Source organism: Vigna unguiculata, chromosome 2 (genome assembly GCF_004118075.2).
Source record: "Vigna unguiculata cultivar IT97K-499-35 chromosome 2, ASM411807v1, whole genome shotgun sequence".
NCBI classification, from domain to species: Eukaryota; Viridiplantae; Streptophyta; class Magnoliopsida; order Fabales; family Fabaceae; genus Vigna; species Vigna unguiculata.
This window is the reverse complement of record NC_040280.1, coordinates 16,009,570-16,026,565: the sequence shown is the minus strand read 5'-3', so window position 1 is coordinate 16,026,565 and position 16,996 is coordinate 16,009,570. Positions and strand designations below refer to the sequence as shown.

At 41.2% G+C, this 16,996-nt stretch overlaps 3 protein-coding genes across 3 annotated transcripts; all 3 read left to right on the top strand.

The window, feature by feature from the left end:
- The first annotated feature begins 847 nt into the window (after positions 1–847).
- On the top strand, positions 848–1,771 carry LOC114174520. The gene is made up of 2 exons (XM_028059355.1): positions 848–944; positions 1,095–1,771. Exons 1-2 carry the CDS (start codon positions 848–850, stop codon positions 1,769–1,771), a joined length of 774 nt encoding a protein of 257 aa, XP_027915156.1.
- Positions 1,772–4,333: 2,562 nt separating this feature from the next.
- On the top strand, positions 4,334–13,800 carry LOC114174518. The gene is made up of 9 exons (XM_028059354.1): positions 4,334–4,882; positions 5,044–5,175; positions 5,592–5,717; positions 5,779–6,004; positions 9,098–10,704; positions 10,789–11,076; positions 11,155–12,725; positions 13,086–13,438; positions 13,496–13,800. The coding sequence occupies exons 1-9, from the start codon at positions 4,334–4,336 to the stop codon at positions 13,798–13,800; spliced, it is 5,157 nt and encodes a 1,718-aa protein (XP_027915155.1).
- Positions 13,801–14,768: 968 nt separating this feature from the next.
- On the top strand, positions 14,769–16,472 carry LOC114174356 (putative pectinesterase 63). Its single transcript, XM_028059194.1, has 4 exons — positions 14,769–15,285; positions 15,359–15,565; positions 15,658–15,899; positions 16,019–16,472. The coding sequence occupies exons 1-4, from the start codon at positions 14,794–14,796 to the stop codon at positions 16,176–16,178; spliced, it is 1,101 nt and encodes a 366-aa protein (XP_027914995.1). The 5' UTR covers positions 14,769–14,793; the 3' UTR covers positions 16,179–16,472.
- The last annotated feature ends 524 nt before the right edge of the window (positions 16,473–16,996 follow it).

Genomic DNA, 16,996 nt, shown 5'->3' with positions numbered 1-16,996 from the left:
ATATATATATATATATATATATATATATATATATATATATATATATATATATATATATAGACAATTTTTAATTGTGACTTGTTTATCATAATTTTTTAGTAATTATGTCTCTCAATTATTGGTTATATTATGATAAATTATTTTTTAGTCTTGAACTTGTTTTTTAAATAGGTATATTAATGAAAAAAAATTCATTTTTTAAAATTGATAAAAAATGAGTGAAGATTACCTTGTTTTGGCTCCCCCATAAATTTTGATCAAAATCCGCCACTGACTGCTTGGATCTTGTAATAGCATGTGATTGCTTGATGTATGGTATCTACTATAACTTACCTTGTTATCTTGTTTGATTGTCTTGTATGTAGTCCTTCTTCTTTTGCAATGATCATCAACTTGTTGATGTGAGCAGATGCGAGAGGCACTCGAGGTCAACCGGGAAGAGATGATTCCGCTGCATAGTCTACTTGGGTTGGACATCACGTTTTGTTTGGGCTTTTCGTTAGGGCTATGGCCCATGTATTGCTTTACTCTTTAATACCCTATCATCTACTGTTAGTCTTTGGTTCTTGTATTCTGTTATGTTTTGGCATCGTGGTGTGCCTCGAATACTGTAAGGAGTAAGGTTTAAACTCCTGGACCGCGTTTCTACTTTTTTTTTTGTGTAACGCTTCTATTAATTATTTTTATTATTTAAATGGGGTGTTACATTTATGGTATCAGAGCGGTCATTCCTTAGGTTTGTATACTTGGATGTCCGCTTAGCTTTCTCTGTGTCTTTCTGAGTGTTCTTAGTTAAATTCTTGTCTTATCAAGCCTAACCAAGTGATCTCCTGTGTGTCAGTGAATCATGGCACCTCATCGCAAGAACTCTCAATCCTCTCAAGGCGATGCACCGGATATCGCTAGAGCTATAGAAGCCATGGTGGCGGCCATGACGCAGCAGAGTATGGCGATGATGCAATAACATTAGGCATCGATGCAGCGACAAACAGCGTCGCTAGAACAACAACAGTTGGTAATGCAGCAGAGGAAGGCTGCAAGAGTGGCTGCTGAGGATTCTCACAGGCAGCATATGGAGGCCCTCCGCTAGTTAGAGGAGAACAGGGCGGCTGCACCTGCATTTGGTCCTGAGCCACGACTGCCAGTCAGAGAGTGGAGTCTGGAAGACTTCCTGAAACACCATCCAGTGAAATTTAATGGGAAGACTAGTCCTGATGCCGCAGACCAATGGCTGAAGGATCTAGAGCGGATCTTTGATGCGAAGATGTGCCCTGTGGAGAATAGGCTGGCGTTCTCAGTGTACATGCTCACCGGGGAAGTTGAGCATCAATGGATCAGCATGAAATCCATCATGGAAGAGCGAGAGGAGCCAGTGACTTGGGAGGCCTTCAGGGGGAAATTCCTCTCGGAATATTTCCTAGACAGCGTCTGGTATGACAAGGAGGTGGAATTCCTCCAGCTGACTCAGGGAGGCAAGACCGTGGCGGATTATGCTGAGAGGTTCAAGCATCTCAGCCGCTGCTATACCTTGCCATTTGATGAGGAGTGGAGATGCCGGAAATTCGAGAACGGCCTTAGGGGAGACATCCGCTTGATGGTAGCCCCTCTATCCATCAAGGACTTTGCTGCACTGGTGGAGAAAGTGCAAGTGATGGAAAAGATGAAGAACGAAGTGGAAGGCCAGCGCCCACAGCAACCCCAGAGGATTGGTGGACCATCTGGGTCCAAGCTGAGACATGAGGAGCGAAGGAGACCATATGATAGACCCTAACATCAGTCCCAAGGGTCTAGGAGCCTTCCTCCCCAGCAAGGCCGAGTGTAGTGCTACATATGCGGAGACCCTCATCTGAGGAGCGCTTGCCCGCGCATGGAAGGCTATCGTCAGTGCAACAACTGTGGCAAGGAAGGCCACTTTGGGAAAGACTGTCCCGCCCTTGCTAGAACAGCGACACGACCTCCAGTTCAGACTCCTGCGCAAAACTAGCAGAGGAACAGAGGCAACAGGCCTCAAGCGACGGGTAAAGTTTATGCCATGACAGGAGCAGAGGCTGTCGGCTCAAGTAATCTTGTTTTAGGTCGATGCATGATTACTGGTGAATCCTTGTGTGTGCTGTATGATTTTGGAGCGACACACTCTTTTTTGTCAGATGCATTTGTGAAAAGATTGAGTCTACCGGTGTGTGAGCTATAGTGTGAACTTGTGGTGTCTACTCCAGCGTCAGGTTTGGTCAGAACATCGTCTTTGTGTGCTAGGTGTCTAGTGGAGGTCGAGAGACGCAGGTACAAAGTAAATTTGATCAGCCTACATCTACAGGAGTTGGAGGTCATCCTAGGAATGGATTGGCTCTCTACCAATCGCATCCTTATAGACTGCCGAGAGAAGAAGTTGTTATTCCCCAACTCAGAGGAACCTGAGTTGTTATCGTCTCGCGGTACCAAGAACCGGTCCAATGTCGATGGAATTCTCTAGATCTGGTACCAAGAACCGGTCCAATGTCGATGGCTCCATACCGTATGGCTCTGACAGAGTTGGTGGAACTCAAGAAACAGATAGAGGAGCTGATGGAGAAGCAGTTCATCCGACCCAGTACTTCGCGTAGGGAGCACCAATGCTGTTGGTGAAGAAAAAGGATGGGAGTTCACGTCTGTGTGTGGACTATCGACAACTGAACAAGATGACAATAAAGAAAAAGTACCCTCTCCCGAGAATTGATGACTTGATGGATCAGCTGCATGGGTCATCAGTATTCTCAAAGATAGATCTACGGTCGGGATACGATCAGATATTGGTGAAGGCTGATGATGTGCAGAAGACAGTCTTCCGATCTCGATATGGACACTACGAGTATGTGGTTATGCCTTTTGGTGTGACCAATGCTCCAACAGTGTTTATGGACTACATGAACAGAATTTTCTGGTCATTCTTAGATAAGTTTGTTGTAGTCTTTATAGACAATATACTTATCTATTCCAAGACTCAGGAGGAGCATGTAGAACACCTAAGGTTGGTGCTTGGTGTTCTGAGGGAGAAACAGTTGTATGCCAAGTTGTCCAAGTGTGAATTCTGGATGGATGAGGTACAGTTCTTGGGGCACGTGATATTCGCTCAGGGGATAGCGGTGGATCCAGAAAAGGTTGATGTGGTGGTTAAGTGGGAGAGTCCCAAATTTGCAATTGAGATTAAGAGCTTTGTGGGGTTAGCTAGCTACTATAGGAGATTCATAGAGGGATTCTCCAAGATAGTGGCACCTCTGACACAGCTTACTCGGAAGGACCAACGCTTCACTTGGACGGATAAGTGCGAGGAAAGCTTTCAAAAGCTGAAGCGGAGATTGACCAGTGCTCCGATACTAGTGATCCCGGATGTCAGGAAGCCTTTCAAGGTCTACTATGACGCATCCCATCTCGGACTTGGCTGTGTGTTAATGCAAGAAAAGAAGGCGGTGGCCTATGCTTCAAGGCAACTTAAGGTGCATGAGAGAAACTACCCACTCATGACCTAGAGTTGGTAGCTATAATGTTTGCCTTGAAAATCTTGAGGAATTATCTCTATGGTGCATAGTTTCGTGTGTTCGGCGACCACAAAAGTCCTAAGTACTTATTTGATCAGAATGAGCTGAACATGAGACAGAGGAGGTGGATGGAATTCTTGAAGGATTATGATTTCGAGCTCTTGTACCATCCAAGGAAGGCGAACGTAGTGGCAGATACTCTGAGTAGGAAGGTTGTACATACGACTCACCTTATGATCAAGGAGGTGGAGCTACTAGAGAAGTCCAGGGATATGAAGTTGCAGGTGGAGTTGGGATCCGAATCCATTAGGTGTAGTACCTTAACTATATCTAGTGATTTCCTGGATTCAGTTAGGGAGAGACAGTTGTTGGATGTCAGCTTGAACCGGGTGCGAGAACAGCTTGGGTCAGATGAAGCAAAGGATTTTGCTATGGGTGATGATGGGATACTGCGGTTCCAGGGCAGAGTGTGTGTGTCCGACAACGTCGAAGTGAAAAAGTTGATCCTTGGGGAAGGACACAAAAGTCGTCTTAGCTTGAATCCTAGCATGACTAAGATGTATCAGGATCTCAAGGAGACTTTCTGGTGGCAGGGGATGAAGAAAGATGTGGTCCAGTTTGTATCAGCCTGTCTGACCTGTCAGAAGGCAAATGTGGAGCACTAGAGACCCGATGGGATCCTACAGCCTCTGGAGATGCCGATGTGGAAATGGGATAGCATCTCCATGAATTTTGTGACCCATTTGCCACAAACTTTCAGGGTGCATCACACCATCTGGGTTATTGTGGATAGATTGACCAAGAGTGCTCATTTCTTGGCGATGAACTTGAGGATGTCCATGGTCAAGTTGGCCCAGCTGTACATTAAAGAAATTGTGAGATTGCATGGGGTGCCTTCGAGCATTGTATCAGACAGAGATCAACGGTTCACTTCACAGTTTTGGCAGACGCTACAGAGTGCCTTGGGTAGCAAGCTCACCATGAGTTCAACCTATCATCCTCAGACCGATGGTCAGTTTGAGAGGATGATTCAGTCACTTGAGGATCTATTGCGTACGTGCATATTGGATCATCTAGGGGCGTGGGATGAAGTGTTGCCTCTGATAGAGTTCACATACAACAACAGCTTCCATGCGAGTATTGGCACGGTGCCATATGAGGCTCTATACGGCAGGAAGTGTAGAACTCCCCTATGCTGGTATCAGGATGGGGAAGCAGTGCTTGTCGGACCAGAGTTGTTGGAGCAGACTACTGAGAAGGTAAGGATGGTGAGAGACAGGATGCAGGCATCTCATAGTAGACAAAAGGCTTACGCTGACCGTATGAGGAGACCTTTAGAATTCGCGGCCGGAGATCATGTGTTCCTGAGGGTGACTCAAACCACTAGTGTGGGAAGGGCTCTCCGCTCAAGGAAGCTTTCTCCTAAGTTCCTTGGCCCTATCAAATCTCCAAGAGGATTGGGCTAGTGGCTTACGAGATAGCCTTGCCCCCTCAGTTTACAAATCTTCATCCGATGTTCCATGTGTCGCAGTTGAGGAAGTATGTGTTTGATCTGGCTCATGTGTTAGAGGCTGAGGATATACGAATCCGAGAGGACCTCACTGTAGAAGTACCGCCAATCGCGTTAGAGGATAGAAAAGTTGAGGAACGTAGGGAAAAACCGGTCAGTCTTGTCAAAGTCATATGGGATCAGAGGACATGTGACTCTACGTGGGAGTTAGAGGAGGATATGAGGAAATCACACCCGCATCTTTTTACCTAGTAAGTTCAATTTTCGAGGTTTAAAATTTTCTTGTTGGGGAGAATGTAAGACCTATTTTTATTTCTATTCCTTTTTTGCCCTGAGTCTTAAAGGCCTGTCCTAAGCAGATGGGCCTAATGGCTGGCCCATAGGGTGCCAAGGCCCCTAAAGCAGCCAAGACTCCTATTCTGCTCTCACTTTGCCAAAATCAAACATTGACTCCTTTCCCTTACAAAACAGAAGCTCTGCTAGGGTTTAGAGCACCATCATCTTCAAGCTAGCTCAGATCCGTTTTACTAGCTTGTACTGGTCTCCATTACCCCTATTCGTATTTCTAGTTAGGGTTTCATGGTAACCCATTTCTTAGTTCTATTCCATTATTTCTTTCAGCTCTTCAGTTCGTTCATAGAGTTGTTGCGCTCTCTACGCTTGGCTGCCAAAGCCCCTTTTTAACCCCTTTCCAGGTAAAGGAAGTTAGGGTTTCAAGTTTTAATTTATGTTTGGCCTGTTCTTGGGTATGCTTAGTATTTGTATGGATTGTACGTTGTTATGGATATGTGGGATGCCTTGTGTGACTGTTTGGATTCGAAAATGAGACTACTACAGGTCAGAATAGGGACGGGAACTGATAATCTTGCCCAGGCCAGTGAGGCTCGCCTAAGCAAGACTGGTAGAGGCTCACCCAGGCCTTCTGCGCGAGCTGTCGCTCAGGCGGGTGGTCCTTGTTTTGAGCGAGAGAATGCCTCCTTAGGTGAGGAGAGCTCGCCTAAGCGAGCTAGTGCGATTGGCCCCTATTCCAGATTGTCGAGCTCTCACCTGGGCAAAGGGAGCTCGCCTGAGCGAGAGTCCCTCTCGCCTAAGCGAGAGCTTTGGGCCTGAGCGAGGAGTTGGGCGAGGGTACTGGAATGTTTGTTGTTTTCTCTATTCTTTGATGATTGGCAACTGTTTTGAGCTGATTTGTTATATTAAAAGCATGAGGAGAATGATTATGCATGAGTCGTATGATGCATGTGATCTTATATGAGATGAAATTCTATATGTGTGAATTGGGAAGAATGAGATGGTATGGATTCAACATGGAATACGAATGGGAAGTGGTTACAATGGTTGACATGGGGTTTGAATGCTTGATTATTGTTATTTGATTGTTTGAATATATTTGTTATGGGTCAGTGCGTAATTCCTTGAAATCTCTAGGTGAGATTTCAAGGTCGTGCTTCAGTGGTCGGGACGTAATTCCATGACTCCTGTTAGTGGGTGTTCATGGTGGTGCCCCATCCGTATAATTTGGTAAGGATTCAAGGTAAGGTTGCATCTTGACACTCTAAGGAGTCAGTTAGTCTCACTTAGAACGAACTGACTCTTGTGGTGAGAGTAGTAGGAGGCCTGAAACTCATTAAGGGCTAACCTTGTGTGTAGGGGATTGAAACATTATAACAATTGTAACACTTAGCTCAGGGGTGAGCAGAGGTATCCACCACAAGTGCAAGCATCCGCTGAATCTGACTAGATTATACATATCCGGATGAGTTCAGTCAGAGTCTAGTGTATTGCTTGAGAAGTCATAACATGATTGGATGATATATGTACTGCTTGGATCGTGTAATATCATGTGATTGCTTGATGTATGGTATCTACTCTAGCTTACCCTGTTTGCTTGTTTGATTGTCTTGTATGTGGTCATTCTTCTTTTTTGATGATCATCAACTTGTTAATGTGAGCAGATGCGAGAGACACTCGAGGTCAACCAGGAAGAGATGATTGCGCTGCATAGTCTGTCTGGGTTGGACATCACATTTTGTTTGGGCTTTTCGTTAGGGTTATGGCCTATGTATTGCTTTACTCTTTAATACCCTATCATCTATTGTTAGTCTTTGGTTCTTGTATTCTGTTATGTTTTGGCATCATGGTGTGCCTCGAATACTGTAAGGAGTAAGGTTTAAATTCTTGGAATGCGTTTCTACATTTTTTTGTGTGGCGCTTCCATTAATTATTTTTATTAATTAAATGGGGTGTTAAAGTTCCAAAATAACATACTTAAAAACATGTTTTGACTAATGAAGAGAAAATGGACAAAGTGTGTTAATAAATACATTCTTATATATTTTCCTTCTAGCATTTTTAATAACAAAAAAGAATCATAAGGAATAGCAAAATATATTAAGTTTCCATTACCTAATGATGTATAAAAATCTACCTTCTAATATTTCCTAATTTCTTTATGACCTATTGTTATTGCACAAAAATATTGATGAGGACATCTCTCACCAGCCTGGATCCAAGCTAACCAAAGAAGAGGAGAACTCTCTACAAGGGATAGGAGGTCCTATGACGAGATCCAAGGCCAAGCAAACCAAGGCAACATTACAAAGGCTAATTCTAAATCTCTTAGAAGATGTGGTCAAGGATCCTACACATAAGCTTGTTTACTTGATCACTTGGAAGGATGAAGCTAAGGATGAAGTTGAGCTCCAAAAGGCGTGAAAATATTGATTGGTGGCACATGGTGGCATGGGGACTTATTAGCGTGTTATGTGTGTGTGTTTTAATTAATGTAATGTTTTAATTCGTTATTGTCATGTGTTTAGGGGTTATTTCCGTGTATTTTTATTGGTATGTAAGGTGCCTTTTTCAGCACAAGCCATGTGGCGCATTGCTAGACTTAGTGGAGCGGTTATTGTGGTAGTGGGTGGTTACCTTGGGTAGCAAATTCAGCTTTTAGACAAAAACAATGTGGCTGGAAAACAACAGACAGATATTTTTTTTGAATGAAATTTTATTCTCCATTTTTCGTGAAGAACTTGGGTGAGTGTGATGCTCATTAATCTTTGTGTGAATCAAAGAACATCCAGCCATCATAGGTGTGAAGCTTATGTGTATAATGGTTGCGTGTGGGATGGTGTGATGCTATCCTCAATTGTCTTGTAAGTTTTGCTGGTTTTTTGTACTCCATTGTCTTTCCTTTGAATGTTAAATCCGCTGGTCTATTTCCATTGAAATTATAAAAAGGTTCAAAATCTAGAATCAGATTTTACTCTATGAATAATAACGTCCATAGCTAAGTCAGATGCGTTTTGGAATTGAGTGATGAGTGATTCTGTCCTAGTTTGATTCGTATCCAATTCTCTTCCATGTCAATTCTGTTCCAATCCATTCAAGACCCTTATTCGATCCTATCTCCATTAAGGTTCATATCATTTGGTATCAGAGCCAGGTTAAGGGTTTGTCTTGTATACTTGAACAGCAACAAATCTGAATTGCAACTTGTTAAGTTAGTTTTCTGAATTCTGGAAGAAAAAGAAAAGAAACTCAAGGGCTATTACATGTTAGGGCTGCTATACACAAATGTCCGAAACTAAAAACCTTAAATGGTGGTGTGTTCAAATTGAAAATCTGAATGGGCATGATATGTTGCGAGTTGCTGTATGCTCAAAGTTGTTGGATTCTGAAATGTTCAAGTATGTATTGTGAGTCAACACCGTGAGCTATTGCTTTGTGTTAGTGTGTCTTTGTGTTGTTGGTGTCTCGTTTTTTCTTTGCCTTCTTTATGTGTTTTTGGTATCTTGTTTTATTGGTCTCTAGTGATAGCATCATTACTATAATTGTTATATGCGCATTGTGCATTTAGGTAGATCATCTTTGTGTGGCTGAATTAACTTTGTGACTCTCAAGGATTGATTGCATCAAGAGTGGTAAAAGGCTAGAGAGAAATTTACATTATTAGTAAAAGCCGAATTGAGAGAAACACTTGAGAGGAAATTATTTGGTGAGGTAGATTAGGTGCTGGATTCTATTTGGCTTAACCTTTTATCTTGTCTACAAGCATTATTTTGTGAGATGGCAGATTCAAACCAAGAAGGAGGGGCAGGCATTAGTCCCATTCAAATGCAAGCTCTTACTCAACATCTTGAAAGATTACTCCGACAAGCCAATGATGAGATACATGAGAGAATTGATAGGTTGGAGAATGATGGAGTAACAAGAAGAGGTGTAAGGAGGCAAGAAACAAGGGTGGCGAGATATGATGAAGAAAGGAGGAATAGGGAGCAGTGGAGCAATCCTCTCCAAGGAATTAAACTAAACATTCCCTCTTTTGCAGGAAAGAATGATCCCGAAGCTTACTTTAATTGGGAGCTCAAGATGGAGAATGTGTTTGATTGCGGCAACTTTGAGGAGGAACAAAAGGTGAGGTTGGCAGCATCCGAATTCTCACACTATGCATTGATTTGGTGGCACAAGCTTCAAAGGGAGAGGCAAAGAGATGGAGATCCACCAGTAGACACATGGGAGGAATTGAGGAGGCTCATGAGGAGGAGATATGTCCCTGCATCCTATCAAAGGGATATGAAGTTTAAGCTTCAAAGAATTACTCAAGGAAGCCGAAGTGTGGAGGATTACCACAAAGAGATGGAGATGTTGATGATCCAAGCTAAGCTTGAGGAAGATCCTGAGGTAACAATGGCTAGGTTCATTAATGGGTTGAATAATGATATCCGTGATGTGGTTGAGTTGCAGGAGTTTGTGGAGATGGAGGATCTTCTCCATAAAGCCATCCAAGTAGAAGAGCAACTCAAAAGGAAGGGAGCTTCAAGGAGAATGGCGTCGTCTTCTACTTATGGGTGGAAGGACAAGGCTAAGAGGGAGGGATATAAGTCATCACCCTATTCGGCCAAGGGAGAGACCGGTTCGGCCATGAGTACCAAGGCCACCAAAGAAGCGGATCCTAAGCCTTCTAAGGGCAATGAAGCTGTACCAAAAAGAACTAGAGACATTACATGCTTCAAATGCCAAGGCAAGGGGCACTATGCATATGAATGTCCTACCAAGAGGACTGTGGTGATTAGAGATGATGGAGGATATTCTAGTGAGTCAGATGCAAATGAAGAATCTGAAGGAGAGGAGGATGAGGATGTTGGACCAGAAATGAACGAGAAGGGATTGTTGATGGTGAGGAGACTATTAGGATCTCATATACAAGCCATGGATGAAAGCCAAAGGGACAACATTTTCCACACTAGGTGTATTGTCCAAGGGCAACTTTGCATGGTGATTGTGGATAGTGGGAGTTGCGCTAATGTGGCTAGTACAAGGCTAGTATCCAAGTTGAATCTTCCTACCAAGCCTCATCCTAGACCTTACCGTTTGCAATGGCTAAGTGATGAAGGAGAAATTAAAGTGAAGCAGCAAGTGGAGGTGGCCATAGTCATTGGGACTTATTCTGATGTGATTTCATGTGATGTGGTGCCTATGGAGGCGTGTCATCTATTGTTGGGGAGACCATGGCAGCATGACCACAAGACCATCCATGATGGATTCTCCAACAAGATCTCTTTTACACATCAAGGAAAGAAGGTGGTGCTTAAACCTTTAAGCCCACAAGAGGTGTGTCATGATCAAGTGAGGTTGAAAGAGAAAATCATGAGAGAAAAGAAAGTTGAGAGTGGGAGCGTGGTAGAGAGTGTGAGTGACGAGAAAAGATCAAACACTAAGAGAGAGGAAAAGAGAGGCAAGGAGAGAAACACCAATGTGAGAGAGATAGCAAAGGAGAGGGAAGTGAGGAAGGTGTTGTTAGCACGGCAACCCTTATATATGCTTATATGCAAACCTGTTTTGAATACTAACCCTGAATTTCCCACTTCCTTGCCATCTTCTATTTCTTCTATTTTGCAGGAATTCAAGGATGTATTCCCCTCGGATTTGCCTAGTGGATTACCACCATTGAGGGGAATAGAACATCAAGTGGATTTGATACCTGGAGCCACCATTCCAAACAGGCCAGCGTATAGGAGCAATCCCGAGGAGACCAAGGAGATACAAAGGCAAGTGGAAGCTCTCTTGGAGAAAGGTTGGGTAAGAGATTCTATATCTCCATGTGCTGTTCCTGTGATTTTGGTGCCTAAGAAAGATGGTTCTTGGCGCATGTGTAGTGACTGTAGAAGTGTGAATAGCATTACCATTAAGTATAGGCATCCCATTCCTAGACTTGATGATTTACTTGATGAATTGCATGGTGCACAAGTGTTTTCAAAAATTGATTTGAAAAGTGGATACAACCAAATTAGGATTAGAGAAGGAGATGAATGGAAAACTGCTTTCAAAACCAAATTTGGGTTGTATGAGTGGCTGGTTATGCCATTTGGATTAACTAATGCACCAAGCACATTCATGAGGTTGATGAATCATGTTCTACGAGATTTTATAGGGCATTTTGTGGTAGTGTATTTTGATGATATTCTGATCTATAGTGCTGATTTGGACTTGCATGCTCAACATTTGCATTCTGTGTTATCTGCTTTGAGACATGAAAAGTTGTATGCTAATCTTGAGAAATGCATGTTTTGTCAAGACCATGTGGTATTTCTGGGTTTTGTGGTGAGTTCAAAAGGGGTAGAAGTTGATCAATCCAAAGTGAAGGCCATACAAGAGTGGCCAACACCCAAATCCGTGAGTGATATTAGGAGTTTTCATGGCCTGGCTAGTTTCTATAGGAGATTTGTGAGAGATTTCAGCACCTTGGCAGCCCCCTTAAATGAGTTAGTGAAGAAAAACGTGAGCTTCAAGTGGGGGGAAAAACAAGAGAAAGCTTTCCAAACTCTTAAGCAAAGACTAGTGAGTGCACCCATCCTAGCATTGCCCAATTTTTCCAAATCCTTTGAGATAGAGTGTGACGCTTCTGGCATAGGTATAGGAGCTGTTCTACTTCAAGAAGGCCATCCCATAGCATACTTTAGTGAAAAATTGAGTGGAGCAGCCTTGAATTACTCTACCTATGACAAGGAACTCTATGCCTTAGTGAGAGCCCTCAAAACTTGGCAACATTATCTTTTTCCCAAGGAATTCGTTATCCATAGTGACCATGAGTCTCTTAAGTATCTCAAGGGTCAAGGTAAGCTTAATACAAGACATGCCAAATGGGTTGAATTCTTAGAGCAATTTCCATATGTCATTAAGTACAAGAGAGGGAAAGGAAATGTGGTTGCGGATGCCCTATCTAGGAGACATGCGCTAATATCTATGGTTGAGACCAAGTTGTTGGGTTTGGAAGTGTTGAAGGGGTTGTATGAGGAGGATAAAGAGTTCGGCCAAAGGTACAAGGAGTGTGAAAAGATGGCCAAGGATGAGTACTATAGATTTGAGGGGTTCTTGTTTAGAGCAAATAGGCTATGTGTTCCTCAATCTTCCATTAGAGAACTCTTAGTGAAGGAAGCACATAGAGGGGGGTTGATGGGTCATTTTGGAGTGCTTAAAACTTATGACATCTTGCATGAGCATTTCTATTGGGTTAACATGAAAAAGGATGTAGCCAAACTGTGTGAGTCATGCATTGAGTGTAGACAAGCTAAGTCTAAAGTTCTTCCCCAAGGTTTATACACTCCTCTTCCTGTTCCTGAACACCCTTGGGTGGATTTGTCCATGGATTTTGTGCTTGGTTTGCCTCGATCAAGTACTGGCCGAGACTCCATACTAGTTGTGGTAGATAGGTTTTCCAAGATGGCTCACTTTATTCCATGCAAAAAGGTAAATGATGCTAGTCACGTTGCTGACCTTGTCTTTAAAGAGATCATTAGGATACATGGTATGCCTAGGAGTATTGTGAGTGATAGGGACTCTAAGTTCTTGAGTCACTTTTGGAGAAGTTTGTGGGGTAGATTAGGAACTAAGTTGTTGTTCTCTACTACTTGTCACCCCCAAACAGATGGCCAAACTGAGGTGGTTAATAGGACACTTGGTGCTATGCTTAGAGCAGTGTTGAAGCACAATCTGAAACGTTGGGAGGCTTGCCTACCCCATATTGAGTTTGCTTATAACCGAGCTGTCCATTCTTCCACTAATCATTCTCCTTTTGAGGTAGTGTATGGGTTTAATCCTTTATCTCCACTTGATTTATTACCTGTGCCTAACATTTCTGTGTTTAAGCATACTGAAGGACAGGCAAAGGCAGAGTTTGTGCGGAAGCTTCATGAGAAAGTTAAAGATCAAATCACCACGAAGAATGAGAGCTACGCAAAACAAGCTAACAAAGGTAGAAGGAGAGTTGTGTTCCAACCAGGAGATTGGGTGTGGGTACACATGAGGAAAGAGAGATTTCCCGAACAAAGGAAATCCAAGTTGCTGCCTAGAGGAGATGGACCATTCCAAGTCTTGGAAAGGATCAATGACAATGCTTACAAGATCCAAATGCCAGGTAAGTATAATGTGTCTCCTACTTTTAATGTTGCTGACTTATCTTTGTTTGATGCAGGTGAAGATGGTTCGGCTTTGAAGAAAAATGGTTCGGATTTGGAGACCAATCCTGTTCAAGAGGGAGGGAATGATGAGGACATCTCTCACCAGCCTGGATCCAAGCTAACCAAAGAAGAGGAGAACTCTCTACAAGGGATAGGAGGTCCTATGACGAGATCCAAGGCCAAGCAAACCAAGGCAACATTACAAAGGCTAATTCTAAATCTCTTAGAAGATGTGGTCAAGGATCCTACACATAAGCTTGTTTACTTGATCACTTGGAAGGATGAAGCTAAGGATGAAGTTGAGCTCCAAAAGGCGTGAAAATATTGATTGGTGGCACATGGTGGCATGGGGACTTATTAGCGTGTTATGTGTGTGTGTTTTAATTAATGTAATGTTTTAATTCGTTATTGTCATGTGTTTAGGGGTTATTTCCGTGTATTTTTATTGGTATGTAAGGTGCCTTTTTCAGCACAAGCCATGTGGCGCATTGCTAGACTTAGTGGAGCGGTTATTGTGGTAGTGGGTGGTTACCTTGGGTAGCAAATTCAGCTTTTAGACAAAAACAATGTGGCTGGAAAACAACAGACAGATATTTTTTTTGAATGAAATTTTATTCTCCATTTTTCGTGAAGAACTTGGGTGAGTGTGATGCTCATTAATCTTTGTGTGAATCAAAGAACATCCAGCCATCATAGGTGTGAAGCTTATGTGTATAATGGTTGCGTGTGGGATGGTGTGATGCTATCCTCAATTGTCTTGTAAGTTTTGCTGGTTTTTTGTACTCCATTGTCTTTCCTTTGAATGTTAAATCCGCTGGTCTATTTCCATTGAAATTATAAAAAGGTTCAAAATCTAGAATCAGATTTTACTCTATGAATAATAACGTCCATAGCTAAGTCAGATGCGTTTTGGAATTGAGTGATGAGTGATTCTGTCCTAGTTTGATTCGTATCCAATTCTCTTCCATGTCAATTCTGTTCCAATCCATTCAAGACCCTTATTCGATCCTATCTCCATTAAGGTTCATATCAAATATTGTGCTATTTTATGTGTGGAGAAAATATTTTCTGTTTCAATTTATATACGTGTATGATCTACTGTAACAATTCAGTTGCCTCAACTTTTAACTTCCGAGTTAATTTTAGCTTCAAACGAGAAGGGCCATTGAATGAAAATAACTCTCCTAGATATATGCAATGTTTCAAACTTAGAGTCCCTAATGTTCTGTACCTCTTATAAATTGAGTTGCAATTGTGTATTCATCAAAACAAAAAAAAAAAAAAAAACATAAAAAAGAAAATAACTTCAAATATGGCCTCAAAACCTACAAGATTTAGCATTCAGCTGACTCTGATGGTAGTTTTTCTGACAACCCAGGTTGTGTTGTCTGCCGATACACCAATGCCTTCTGATAAGACTCAATTAGGACAATGGTTTTCAAATAATGTAAAGCCTTTAAATAACAGAAAGGGTACTCTAGACAGTCAATTAGTAGCTGCTGAACAAGGTCAGACGGTGATTAAGGTAAGGCAAGATGGCAAAGGGCAATTCAAGACCATCACCGATGCCCTTAAAAGCATACCTAACGGGAACAAGAAGCGTGTAATTTTGCATATTGGACCTGGAACTTACAAAGAGAAAATCGTTGTTCCAAATAACAAACCTTTCATCACCTTCTATGGGACCCCAGGGCAAATGCCAACATTGACCTATGGAGGCACGGCAAAACAATATGGCACTGTTGAAAGTGGGACATTGTCTGTTTTATCAGACTATTTTGTGGGGGCAAACATAATAATCCGGGTTAGTATACTATGAATGCCTCAACATTTCTGTTAAAAAATTTCTTATGTGGTTTACGAATTTGATGTTTTAGAACTCCGCACCAAGACCTGGTCTAAACACGGTAAAAGGTCAAGCAGTTGCATTACGAATTTCTGGAGACAAAGCCACATTTTATAATTGCCAGATTTATAGTTACCAAGACACATTATTGGATGATGCAAATAGACATTTTTTCAAAGACTGCTACATTCAAGGAACTGTTGATTACATTTTTGGAAGTGGAAAGTCATTATATGTGGTATATAAAAATTCCTAAACTCCATTTACATTTAATATATGGTGCTCAAAATATAGTTTCAATAAATATTGAGGTTTTATTTTCTGATGCAGAATTGTGAAATAAGAACGCTAGGTGATTCAGGGCTTACTTTTATAACCGCACAAGCAAGAAAAAGTAAGAAAGAGGACAATGGCTTCTCATTTGTCCATTGTGAACTTACTGGAACTGGAACAGGTGCTTACTTGGGAAGAGCATGGTTTGGTTATTCCACAGTGATCTTTTCTTACTGTAACATGGGCAACATTTTCAACAAGGCAGGGTGGAGTAACAATAATCACAAGGAATATGACAAGTAACTTTCTAATTTAATTTTTCATGACAATGGTTTTGTGATGCATAATACTTCCTATTTCTTTGTTTTAATTATAAACTTCTAAACAATATTTCGTTTTCATACTTGATCAACTGCAGAACTCTTTATTTTGGAGAGTATATGAACACAGGACCTGGTGCAGATGCCACAGGGCGTTCTCATTTGACAAGGAAACTTAAATACGCAGAGGTTAAGCATTACCTTGGTCTTGGTATGATAGAAGGCTCAAAATGGTTACTTCCTCCTCCCAAAGTATGATTAATTACTACTACTCAACACATTCTAGTGCATCATGAATTGCTGGAATATTGGTCACCTTCTCCGATTGTGGTGTCCTATAATTTATTTCGTCTAGCTTAGTATTTTCAAATTATAGGTGAGATCATTGTATATTATGATTAGTCCATAGCCACCTAGTGCATGCATAGTCTTAACACCCTTCAGAAAATTCATCACTCAAGAAACCTTCTCGTTCTTATTGCATAATACTTTTAAATTAGTTATTATGCCCTTGTAATTACGATTATAATATGAATTATATTTTAATTTGAAGCCCTATTGTGATTATATTTGTAATTAATTAAATACATAATCAAATTGAAATTGAAGATGGTGAACATCAACAAAGTAAGTTGCACGTACAATAAATCCTTCTCAATATTGTAAAATTATTGCATCAACATTATAAGAAATACGTTACTAAGCTACTGAATTTAACTACCTAAATAAGGTGCTTGAAATTCAGTTATCAAATTCAGGTACTAAAATAAGTTTTGAATAGGATTTACAAGAATAAGTTATATCTGAAGTAACTTTTAAATAATATGTGGATAAAAGTATTTTACCTATATGCTTAAAAATAAATTATTGAGTAGAAATTCAAAATAAATAAAATTAAAAACAACAATAACTAAAGACGCAAAGTCACTCTAGAATGTATTTCCATTAATATATTTCTTTAAGTAAAACTTAAATAAGTATTATTTATCAATTATAATTATATAAAAGAATTAAGATTAAAATCAATAGACATACAGTTACGTACATTTACTTAAGATGAAAATATAAAGATTTGG